Source organism: Natator depressus, chromosome 5 (assembly GCF_965152275.1).
Source record: "Natator depressus isolate rNatDep1 chromosome 5, rNatDep2.hap1, whole genome shotgun sequence".
In the NCBI taxonomy this organism is placed as follows: Eukaryota; Metazoa; Chordata; order Testudines; family Cheloniidae; genus Natator; species Natator depressus.
Genome location: NC_134238.1, coordinates 45601640 through 45614037, shown reverse-complemented (window position 1 = coordinate 45614037; position 12398 = coordinate 45601640). Strand labels below are relative to the sequence as shown.

At 47.1% G+C, this 12398-nt stretch overlaps 1 protein-coding gene across 3 annotated transcripts in view; it reads left to right on the top strand.

Annotated features, from left to right (window-relative positions):
* PDE8B (phosphodiesterase 8B) overlaps nt 1-12398 on the top strand; it is a 157748-nt gene that overhangs the window by 31001 nt on the left and 114349 nt on the right. The window contains exon 1 of one of the 3 annotated variants that reach the window (XM_074952687.1): nt 729-1161. The exons of the other annotated variants lie outside the window; for them this stretch is intronic. Within the exon in view, the coding sequence (XP_074808788.1) occupies nt 1111-1161 (51 nt within the window). The 5' untranslated portion in view covers nt 729-1110. Of the gene's footprint in view, nt 1-728; nt 1162-12398 lie in introns of those variants that run through there. 3 annotated transcript variants of the gene reach the window in all.

Genomic DNA, 12398 nt, shown 5'->3' with positions numbered 1-12398 from the left:
CCTCTCTTTCTTCTAATACGCTTGCCTGAGCTTCTTTATTTTCACGTGGCACTGCTGTGTCCCCGGGTGTAGCCTTTGTCCCTGTGTGATTTTGGCATAGATGTCAGCAGTTCTTCTGCTGGTTCAGAGTTCTGCCTGCACATACTCTTCTCCTCACACAGCAATCAGATCCAGTGCCTCCATGCTGGAGCACGTTTGTGGCCCTGGGCAGGGATGGTCAGTTGTGCTGATGAGCTCTCCATGGTGATCAAACAGGAAATGAAATTCAAAAGTCCCCAGGGCTTTCCCTGTGTACCTGGATGAAATGCAGCGGAGTTGAAAGTGCTGTCCTGAGCAATCACATTGGAGCACTCTGGGACACTTCCTGTAGGCCAATTCCATCAAATTACACAGCATTGTGTCTACACTACCTCTAATTCGACCTGGGAAGGTCAACTCTAGCACTATGCCTCTTGCTGAGGTGGAGTACAGGTGTCGATTTTACAAGCCCTTTAGGTCAGTAGAAAGGACTCGGTAGTGTAGACACGCACATTATAAATTGGACCTAACGTGGCATATGTCAACCTAACGTCATAGTGTAGACCAGGCCTCAGATAGCTGTGATGCTGCCCTCCACACAGTTTGGGTCTTCATGGGTGTTAGTGGAAGGAGATCCCATGAACTCCCGCCACCCCATTCCCCCAATGAAACAGTTCAATTGAACACTGTTTAGAACTCTTTGGGCTTAAAACTCTTGGTTTCCTCCCTCTCCTTACCAACTTAATTAATGACCAATTACTTTATTTCTTCTCACAGATCCTCTCTGTTGGACTCAGTTAAATAAAATAGGTGATCCACACGCACATCTCTCCTGACCTTCTGGCATCTTAGTGACATCTATAAAGTTCAAAGAGCTCACTTATGAGTCATCTTCAAAGAGGGAAACCTTTTCATGGGGTTCACCTGCTTTGTAAGTGGAGTTATTTTTAGATCAAAGACTTTTTCTAAGGACATTAAGAAGTCTGCAGCCTCATCTTAAATTTGGAAAAGCCCCCGAACTGAAAGTGACAGCATCACAGCCATCCTCTTGCCTCCATCATTTTTCATAAGGGTTTAAGAAGTCTGCAATCTATGGCTTTGGACATTTTAAATTTGGAGACACTGAACTTCTACAGTTTGCAGGTAGAGTATCCAAAATGCACTACAGTACCTTGCCTTGATATTTGGTTTCATACATTGGTGATGATGCTTAGTCAGACCACTGACTTTTGTTTTTTTTATGTCAGTACTGTAATGTCTTGATTTTCAAAAAGACATTTGACTGCCTGCATAGGCATATATTGTGGAATATTTTTCACTCTTATGAAATTCCAGATAAAGTCATGATCATCATCAAGCCTATGTACAGTGATGCAAAATACACTTTAAGGGTGAACAACCAGACAGTGGTTCAGCATGGACAATGGCATGAAACAAGGCTGCATTCTATTTCTGCTGTTGTTTGGCATTAGCATAGACTGGGTAATGAAGAAGTGTATTAGCAACACAAACACTGGCATAGCATGGGCAGGTGGCAAATGCCTAAAAAACCTGGACTTTGCTGATGATATTGCACTATTAAGCGGACACCCCAAAAAGCTACAACCAAAGACAGATTTAGCAAAACCGGCCAGGCAGTGCTCAGGATCAGTTATGCCAAAACAAACATCCTTAAAACCCAGACATCGAGCAGTAACATCACATAAGATGGCAAACACATCAGGAAAATAGAACAGCTCATTTACCTGGTGTGATGGGGTCCCACCTGGACTGTGGGACTGCTGAGCCCTCCATCCCACCAACCTGGGCTGCCTCTCACACTGTGAGGCTGATGTCAAGCTAGAAGTCTCTGACAGGCTCTGCACTTACACAGCCATCCACAAGCAGGGACACACCCGACTGAGTTACATGAATGATCTCCCAGCCACTCATGAACCATCAATAGGGAGGCTCTTGCTAATTCCCCTCAGATCCCCAGTCTTCCACCCCAGAACTGTACCATCTTACACTGCTCAAGACTCATTTGTGCAGTGCTAGTTCATTAAATAAGTTTGCCAGTTCTTCATAGGAAAGTGGACATGCCTTTGTAACATGAGCTGAGATTTCCCAAGCATTTCAACCAAAACACACTGTTTTAGGTAAAATATAAAACAGATTTTAAGTGATTATAAGTAGCAGGTATAGAGATCAAAGTTGGTTATTTAAGAAATAAAAATAGAAATGCCGTCTAAATTCTAACTTTAGCAGATTAAGCAAGATTTGAATCAAGCAATGTCTCTCTCTAGCAGATGGTGCAAGCAGGTTACAGTTCCTCAGTACACAGACTGGATCACTTTCTAGCCTGGGATCAAACTTCCCTAGTTCAAAGTTCTTTTCTTGCAGCCCTTCTTCTAGGTGTTGAGATTGGGGGTGGGGGGAAAGAGGCCCAGTGGTGTCACGCTCCTTCTTTTATACTTTCTTCAGCTGCTAGAAAGATCCTTGCTGTGACATGCAGGGTCAGTCAGTCCCCATTGGTCAAGCAGTCTCCATGGCATATATGCCTTCTCTACACTACAAAATTAGGTCGAATGTATAGAAGTCGGTTTTGTAGAAAGCTTTTTTATACAGTCGATTGTGTGTGTCCCCACACAAATGCTCTAAGTGCATTTAGTCGGCATTTAGTTGGCGGAGTGCGTCCACAGTACCGAGGCAACTGTCGACTTCCGGAGCATTGCACTGTGGGTAGCTATCCCACAGTTCCCGCAGTCTCTGCCACCCATTTGAATTCTGGGTAGAAATCCCAGTGCCTGATGGGGCAAAAACATTGTCGTGGGTGGTTCTGGGTACATATCGTCAGGCACCCCCTTCCCTCCCTCCCTCCGTGAAAGCAACGGCAGACAATCGTTTTGTGCCTTTTTTCCTGGGTTACCCATGCAGACGCCATACCATGGCAAGCATGGAGCCTGCTCAGCTCACCATCACTGTATGTCTCCTGGGTGCTGGCACATGTGGTACTGCATTGCTACCCAGCAGCAGCTCATTGCCCTTTGGCAGCAGACAGTGCAGTGTGACTGGTAGCCATCGTCGCCGTACTCCAGGGTGCTTTTTTAGCCGACCTCAGTGAGGTCGGTCAGGGGCGTCTGGGCAAACATGGGAGTGACTCAGTCAGGTCATTTCCCTTTTAAGTTTCATCTCATGGCGATTCAGTCCTGCCGGCAGTCCTACTGCACCATCTTCTAATGAGCAGCCAGGAGACAACGATGGCCAGCAGTCATACTGCACCGTCTTCTGCCGAGCACCCAGGAGATGTCAATGGCCAGCAGTCATACTGCACTGTCTGCTGCCAGCAAGATGTATAAAGATAGATGAAGTGGATCAAAACAAGAAATAGATCAGATTTGTTTTGTATTCATTTTCTCCTCCCTTCTTCCCTCCCTCCGTGAAATCAGCGGCCTGCTAAACCCAGGGTTTTGAGTTCTATCCTTGAGGGGGCCTTTCTGTTTCTCCTTGATGCAAAGCCACCCCCTTTGTTGATTTTAATTTCCTATAAGCCAACCCTGTAAGCCATGTTGTCAGTCACCCCTCCCTCTGTCAGAGCAACAGCAGACAATCGTTTTGCGCCTTTTTTCAGCACAGACGCCATAGCACTGAGAACATGGAGCTGGCTCAGATCACCGTGGCAATTATGAGCACTATAAACACCGTGCGCATTATCCAGCAGGACATGCAGAATCATAACCTGCAAGAAAAGCAAAACTAGGTGAGGAGGAGGCGACTGCAGCGCGGTGACTAGAGTGATGAGAACATGGACATCTCACAAAGTACGGGCCCCTGCAATGTGTACATCATGGTGTCAGTTGGGAAGGTTCATGGTGTGGAACTCCGATTCTGGGCCCGGGAAACAAGCACAGACTGGTGGGACCGCATAGTGTTGCAGGTCTGGGACGATTCCCAGTGGCTGCGAAACTTTCGCATGTGTAAGGGCACTTTCATGGAATTTTGTGACTTGCTTTCCCCTGCCCTGAGGCGCAAGAATACCAAGATGAGAGCAGCCGTCACAGTTGAAAAGCGAGTGGCGATAGCCCTGTGGAAGCTTGCAATGCCAGACAGCTACTGGTCAGTCAGGAATAATTTGAAGTGGGCAAATCTACTGTGGGGGCTGCTGTGATGCAAGTAGCCAACGCAATCAAAGATCTGCTGATATCAAGGGTAGTGACCCTGGGAAATGTGCAGGTCACAGTGGATGGCTTTGCTGCATTGGGATTCCCTAACTGTGGTAGGGCAATAGACGGAACCCATATCCCTATCTTGGCACCAGAGCACCAAGCCGGCGAGTACATAAACCACAAGGGGTACTTTTCAATAGTGCTGCAAGTACTGGTGGATCACAAGGGACGTTTCACCAACATCAACGTGGGATGGCTGGGAAAGGTACATGACGCTCACATCTTCAGGAACTCTGGTCTGTTTCAAAAGCTGCACGAAGGGACTTTATTCCCAGACCAGAAAATAACCATTGGGGATGTTGAAATGCCTATAGTTATCCTTGGGGACCCAGCCTACCCCTTAATGCCATGGCTCATGAAGCCATACACAGGCAGCCTGGACAGTAGTCAGGAGCTGTTCAATTATAGGCTGAGCAAGTGCCGAATGGTGGTAGAATGTGTATTTGGGTGTTTAAAAGCACACTGGCACAGTTTACTGACTCGCTTAGATCTCAGCGAAACCAATATTCCCAGTGTTATTACTGCTTGCTGTGCGCTCCACAATATCTGTGAGAGTAAGGGGGAGACGTTTATGGCAGGATGGGAGGTTGAAGCAAATCGCCTGGCCGCTGATTATGCACAGCCAGACACCAGGGCAGTTAGAACAGTACAGGAGGGCCTGGTGCGCATCAGAGAAGCTTTGAAAACCAGTTTCAGGAATGGCCAGGCTATGGTGTGAAAGTTCTGTTTGTTTCTCCTTGATGGAAACCGCCCCCCCCCCCCGGTTTCACTCTACTTTCCTGTAAGCTAAGCACCCTACCCTCCCCCCTTCGATCACCACTTGCAGAGGCAATAAAGTCATTGTTGCTTCACATTCATGCATTCTTTATTTATTCATCACACAAATAGGGGGATAACTGCCAAGGTAGCCCAGGAGGGGTGGTGGAGGAGGGAAGCACCGGTGGGGTGGTGGAGGAGGGAAGGACAAGGCCACACAACACTTTAAAACTTATTGAATGCCAGTCTTCTGTTGCTTGGGCAATCCTCTGGGGTGGAGTAGCTGGGTGGCTGGAGGCCCCCCCACCGCGTTCTTGGGCATCTGGGTGAGGAGGCTATGCAACTTGGGGAGGAGGGCGGTTGGTTACACAGGGACTGTAGCAGCGGTCTGTGCTCCTGCTGCCTTTCCTGCAGCTCAACCATACGCTGGAGCATATGTGTTTGATCTTCCAGCAGCCTGAGCATTGACTCCTGCCTTCTTTCAGCAAGCTGACGCCACCTCTGCTCACAGTCATATTGTGTTTTCCTGCACTCTGAGATTGTCTGCCTCCACATATTTTGCTGTGCTTTGTCAGTGTGGGAGGACAGCATGAGGTCAGAGAACATTTCATCACGAGTGCGGTTTTTTTGCCTTCTAATCTTCGCTAGCCTCTGGGAAGGAGAAACATATGCAGCTGGTGGGGAGGGGGAAAAAAAGGGATAGTAGTAGTTAAAAAGACACATTTTATGAACAATGTGAACAAGAACAATGGGTACACTCTTTCACGGTAAACCTTGCTGTTAACATTACATAGCACATGTGCTTTCATTACAAGTCTGAATTTTGCCTCTTATTGAGGGTATGCCAGTTTGGTGTGAGAGATCACTCACGCAGGGCCGGGCAGCAGAATTTGGCTTGCAGGCAGCCATGGTAAGCCACAGTCTTTTGGCTTCTTTAACCTTCATGACATGTGGGACTGGTTTCAAACAGCAGCGCCCTCATTTCTCGTACGAAGTAGGCGTTGGGTTGGCCATTTAAAATGGGTTGGCAATTTAAAAGGAGGGACTGCGGTTTCCGGGTTCACGTGCAGCAGAAACCCAACTAACCCCCCCCCCCCACACACACACACCCCCAATTCTCTGGGATGATGGCTTCACCCCTCCCCCTACCACGGGGCTAACAGCAGGGAAGATTTCTGTTCAGCCACAGGCAAACAGCCCAACAGGAACAGGCACCTCTGAATGTCCGCTTACTAAAACCACCCTATTTCAACCAGGTGACCATGAATGATATCACTCTCCTGAGGGTAACACAGAGAGATAAGGAACGGATGTTGATTGAATGCCAGCAAACACCGGGACCATACGCTGCAATGCTTTGTTCTGCTGTGATTCCCGACTATGTGCTACTGGCCTGGTGTGGTAAAGTGTCCTACCATGGAGGACGGAATAAGGCTGCCCTCCCCAGAAACCTTTTGCAAAGGCTTTGGGAGTACATCCAGGAGAGTTTTATGGAGATGTCCCTGGAGGATTTCTGCTCCATCCCCAGACACATTAACAGACTTTTCAGGTAGCTGTACTGGCCGCGAATGCCAGGGCAAATTAATCATTAAACACACTTGCTTTTAAACCATGTATAATATTTACAAAGGTACACTCACCAGAGGTCCCTTCTCCGCCTTCAGGGTCTGGGAGCCCGCCTTGGGTGGGTTCAGGGGGTACTGGTTCCAGGTCCACGGTGATAAACAGATCCTGGCTGTTGGGGAAACCGGTTTCTCTGCTTCCTTGCTGTGAGCTATCTACAACCTCCTCCTCCTCATCATCGTCCTCACCCCCAAAACCCGTTTCCGTGTTGCCTCCCACTCCTTGGATGGAGTCAAAGCACAGGGTTGGGGTAGTGGTGGCTGCACCCCCTAGAATGGCATGCAGCTCATCATAGAAGCGGCATGTCTGGGGCTCTGAACGGAGCGGCCGTTTGCCTCTCTGGTTTTTTGGTAGGCTTGCCTGAGCTCCTTAATTTTCACATGGCACTACTGCGGGTCCCTGTTATAGCCTCTGTCCTTCATGCCATTGGAGATTTTTTCAAACATTTTGGCATTTCATCTTTTCGATCGGAGTTCTGCCAGCACGGATTTGTCTCCCCACACAGCAGTCAGATCCCTTACCTCCCATTCGGTCCATGCTGGAGCTCTTCGGCGATTCTGGGACTGCATGGTCTCCTGTGATGATGAGCTCTGCATGGTGACTTGTGCAGGTGAGCTCGCCACGCTGGCCAAACAGGAAATGAGATTCAAAAGTTCGCGGGCCTTTTCCTGTCTGCCTGGCCAGTGCATCCGAGTTGAGAGTGCTGTCCAGAGCGGTCACAACTGAGCACTCTGGGATAGCTCCCGGAGGCCAGTACCATTGAATTGAGTCCACAGTACCCCAAATTCGACCCAGCAAGTCCGATTTCAGTGCTAATCCCCTCATTGGGGGTGGAATAAAGAAATCAATTTTAAGAGCCCTTTAAATCGAAAAAAAGGGCTTCGTCATGTGGACAGGTGCAGGATAATGCTGCTAAATTCGACCTAAACTCTTAGTGTAGACCAGGCTTAAGGAGCCTCTGGATAGTGGATTGTTTTCCTGATGGGCCGTTAACGCTGTCTAGGCCCTCCTTTGTTGCAACTGAAAGGCTGGTTGTGGGTGTTCCCAACCTCACAACATATTTCCAAAACACATATGGCAATACTTCATAACTCCACATACAACTATAGCACATACAATACAACAGGATATTAATGTTCAACAGATCAATACTTTTAAAATGATACCTCAATGTATACTGTATACAAAACATATCAATCGTTATCACAGTAGTGAATATGGGGGTTCCAAGGTGCTATTTTGAGGTACAAAGTGTCACACCTGGACAGCACCATATTAGCTAATTGAGACCTCAAAAAAAGAAGAGACATCAAGGATAGGAAAGGCATCCACAGTATTCACTAAACTCAGTCACATGTGGAAATCAAAGTTATGCAGTAGCCAGACAAAACTGAGAATTTTCAACTGAAGTATACTCTCAGTGCTAACATATGGCTGCAAGAGTTGGACCTGTATTAAAATGTTAGCGAACTAGATGCCTGTGCAGCAGGGTCATGTATTTAAGTGTGCAAAAGCCTTTTCAACATAATTAGTTACCTAGTTGGGTATCTAAAATAAGCAGTGTATTTAAAAGTGTAATTAACTTTGATTTATTGAGAAGCACTCTGTAGTACTTTGCTCTTGATTTCATATAAATAACGAGATCCAGTACAATATTTTATTTTAAAGGGTGTCTGTCTTTTAGACTAAAATTTTCATACAAAGGCAAAGTTGAAAATGGAAACAAACAGTGAAAGACAGCAGGACAACATAGAACTGTGTACATTCTACCTTAAAGTATGGTTACAGTAAACATTCTTTGTCTGATCCACTAGCACATACATTCATTTAACAAATTTGTTCTTAGAGAAAGCAACCAAATTCAAATTAACATCTCACGTATGTAAGTCCAGATCCTGCTCCTATTCAAGACACTAGCAATATGCTCATTGACTTCAGTGGGACTAGGATTTGGCCCTTAGTAAATATGAAATGAAAAATCAAAAGTTTTCTGTATAAATCTCAACAATTTAATTTTTAATATAGCTGAAATAATTAGAGAACTGGCCATATGCTCAATCCTCAGCTGCAACGAGTTTACTCAGTTGCTGTGCAATCTTTCCCATCCATGCATATCTCATCTCCAGCACATCTTCTATGCAGAGCCAGTGGGAGGCACAGAGTAGACTATTCCAGCTTTGCACCACCCAAGTATGTCATAGTAATCCTTGGCTGCTCCTTTTGAAAAGTTTTCCAGCTGCTTTGTGCTGCCTTAAGGTTTGGCCCAAATAGTCAATGTTTTTTAATCTTTCCATGGAACAGCTATATCAGTGGCATAGGTTTTGTGAACAAAGGGCCTGATCCAGGGAGAGACTGAGCTCTTGCCAGCACCTGCAATTCCCAGGATCAGGTCTGGGAAAAACTCTCACTGACTTAAATTGGAGCAGAATCAAATCCAAACAATATCATTAATATTCATGAGAAGAAAAAAGTTTTATTAAGACACGTTGCTATATTTTTGTCTCAGCATCAGTAAAAAGAACAATCCCCCCCTCCAAATCCCATCAAAGTTTCCGCTGCTAGAATTCTACTTTTCCTTTTCAGATACAAAAGCACAACTTGAATAGAGAGGGGAAGATTTTAGAAATCATTTACAGAATGAAAAGAGGGGAAGTGTCTGTTAATTAGCAATAGGGCATTGATCAGTGTGTGGTTTTGAGCATAAGTAGTATCCTTTGAGTATTTACAGGGTTGGAGAACAAAGGAATCGGGTGACCTCCTGGCCCGGGAAAGGGACAAAGCCCAGAGGAGGAGGGGCTGGAGAGAGTTTCAGTTTTGGGTCTGGCTGGGGACATGGAGGGAAGTGCAGGCAGGGTTGTCTGGCTCACTACCCCCCAAAATGGACCCGGCTGAAGGGTACTGTTCTCTGCACCTACAAGCTCTGTGTTAGACCATGTTCCTGTCATCTAATAATCCTTTGAGTATTTACAGTCTCTAGTATCCACATGAACAGCTTTGCACCAAGTGCTCAGTTAAGAGCACAGTAACAGGGATGTAGGTGACTTTTATTGGGGTGGGAGATCTAGAGTTAAAAAAAATAATAAAATAACAGCTATTGCTGCTGCTGAGAGGCAGTGGGGGAGGTAGCAGTGGCCAAGGCCCCTTCCTGGGAGTGCCTGGTGAGGGGGGTCTGAAACCCCCAGCCCAAGAGACGTGCAGTCTGAAACATACCCCAGCCTGGGTTCCTAAGGCTGCTGCTGCAGAGAGATTCAGTTCCGTCCGGGATACAGCGAATGGGGATGGGGACAGAATCTAATATGTGGTACTGGGGAGGAACCGCCTGGACACCCATCACCAGAGACACACACAATTATCCCTGCAAACCTTCAGCTCCCATATGCACCTCTAGCCACACACCCTACACACACTGTAGCCCCCACAACGCCCTCACAGCCTCTGGGTGCACACTCCCACAACACCCATGTACACACAACCCCCCATAACACACTCTGTTTCCCCCCCCCAACAGCCCACCACCCATCACTTAAAAAAAATGGCAAGCTTGCTCAAGGACAAAAAACGGAGTGCTCTGTGGAGTTTGTAGCCCTCAACATGCACAAAAAATTAGAGTGAACTTTGCTGGGTTTTATTACCCAGGATCCTAGCATTGGTGTGTAGGTAAAGAATTTCTTTACTTCACATCCCCTGGTGCCTTGATCTTCCTCCTGTCAATGACTAGAGAACAGACATCCATTCTCATCCTCCTGGACCTCTCTGTAGCACTGAACACTGTTGACCATGAGTTACTGCTGTCTCATCTGAGAGATGTGGCAGAGTTCCAAGGTAATGTGCTGAAATGGTTTGAGTCCTTCCTGGAGGGGCGCATCCAACAAGTAGTGATAGGAAACTGCATATCCACCACTAGACTCCCTCACCTGTGGGGTTCCACAAGGATCAGTTCTCTCCAGTCCTTTCCAAAAATCAACATGTGGCTACTAGGTGAACTGGTAGGACAACATGGACTCAAGTGCCAGCACTATGCAGATGACGCACAGTTCCATCTAGCCTGCTCCACCTACAACCCTACCTCTACCACTAAGGTGGCCCAGTGCTTGGATGAGATCAGTTCATGAAGGAAGAACGGCTGGCTGAAGCTGAACCTGAGAAGACAGAGGTGATCACCTTCTCACATGCAGACATCAGAGCTCAATGTCCAGGTTCTGTAACCAGAGGATAGCCTCTGTGTCAAGGGAGGCTACACGTTGTAAGCTGACCTCCAGATGTCAAGGTGGGCACAATTCCACCACATGAGTTATTGTCTGCAATTCTGCTCCACAGTCAGAGTGGAGAGGAAATCAGGCCAAGCTGGTGCCTAGTTGCAGCAACTCTGGACAAGTCAGAGAGTAGCCTGATGAGCTTGGTCCAGGATCTGTGATGAAATGGACAAGGAGGCAGATGCAGTGATGGACTCATGAACGTACTTAGATCATCAGACTCTTTCCCAGTGATGCTTCCACTCTGTAAGAATGTAGTTTTCAGCTCCTCGGCAGTGCTGATCATCCGTGCGTGGTTAAAGGGTCAGTAGCACTCTTGTCCAGGAGTGTGCGAGCTACTGTAGCAAAGGGGTGTCGAGAGATCAGCCCTGCTGCCAGACCCTGGTCTGCAGGAGTGATATTCCTCCCCTGAAATATGAGCAGACCTTCGAGCTGGAGCTACATGTTGTTTCCTATCTGAAAATGAGGCATCAGTCAGCTGGAGCTGTAGTAGGTTCGTTTCCATCTGTCACAACTCTCCAGGCAGACGTAACTGTAATGGCGTCTAGAGCTGGCAGAGCTATGTGTGCTAGAACATACAGTTGTTGTTTAATTCGAGTGCCAATAATAATGTGAGTTGCCAAATCCAGCTCTGGGTCAACATGTTAATGTGGTGACTGTGCCCACAAAACACAGAGCAGTGTTCAGCTGAAGCCAGCACCAGAACCAGGACAGTTGTAGGAAGGACTGAAGGGTCTGATCCCCAGGAGGTTCCCATCTACTTCAGAGCATCAGACTTTTCTGTTTCTTCCCAGAGAATGGTTGGAAGATTTGGCTTTTATTGATGCCACTCTTCTTTTGATTGACACCTTGAAAATATTATCTTTGTCTGTTTTAGCTATGTTGCTCAGGTGTGTGGTGACACTATTGGGAGAGAACTCCTGTTGCCATGTATCTGGTGGGTTTTGTCCGGCACTGAACTTCTTGAATGTCCATGCTTCCCTGCTAGATCTTGACATCTCCATTTCTAAGATTGCTTCCCTCCCAGTGTGCTCTTCAGGCTGCATTCAGGCTCTAAAGGAGGTGGTTTTTGATTTTTCATACTGTTTAAGGAGGTGTGCCTATTCTTCATCCAGACGTGGCAGATAGGTATTTTGGTAGCCATGTGGGCTGGGCTTGGAGGTGGCCTTAAAGATTGCTTTGGTAAACCTGGAGTATGCTTAGGCTTGTCAGGGTGTGATGTCAATTGATAGAGCTTGGTACACACTGACTTCAGCTCACATACTGAAATCGATGAAAGAAATATCTGTCGGTAACAGCTGGCATGTCTGCAGGGATTGGGTGTCATCAGCCCTACAGCAGTGCAGGGAGCCCTCTGCGTCCTTGTGTCATGGGAGTGAGATTCTGACAACAGAGTGCAGGGAAGGCTGAGGTCCGGGGAGAGCAGAGAACCCTGGGCAGGACTGGAAGGGAGAGAAGGCGAGGCCACCCCACTACTGAATGGCTGCTGTAGCAGCACACGGACTCTGCAGCCCCATTGTCACAGATGTGCTCTCACCCAGCA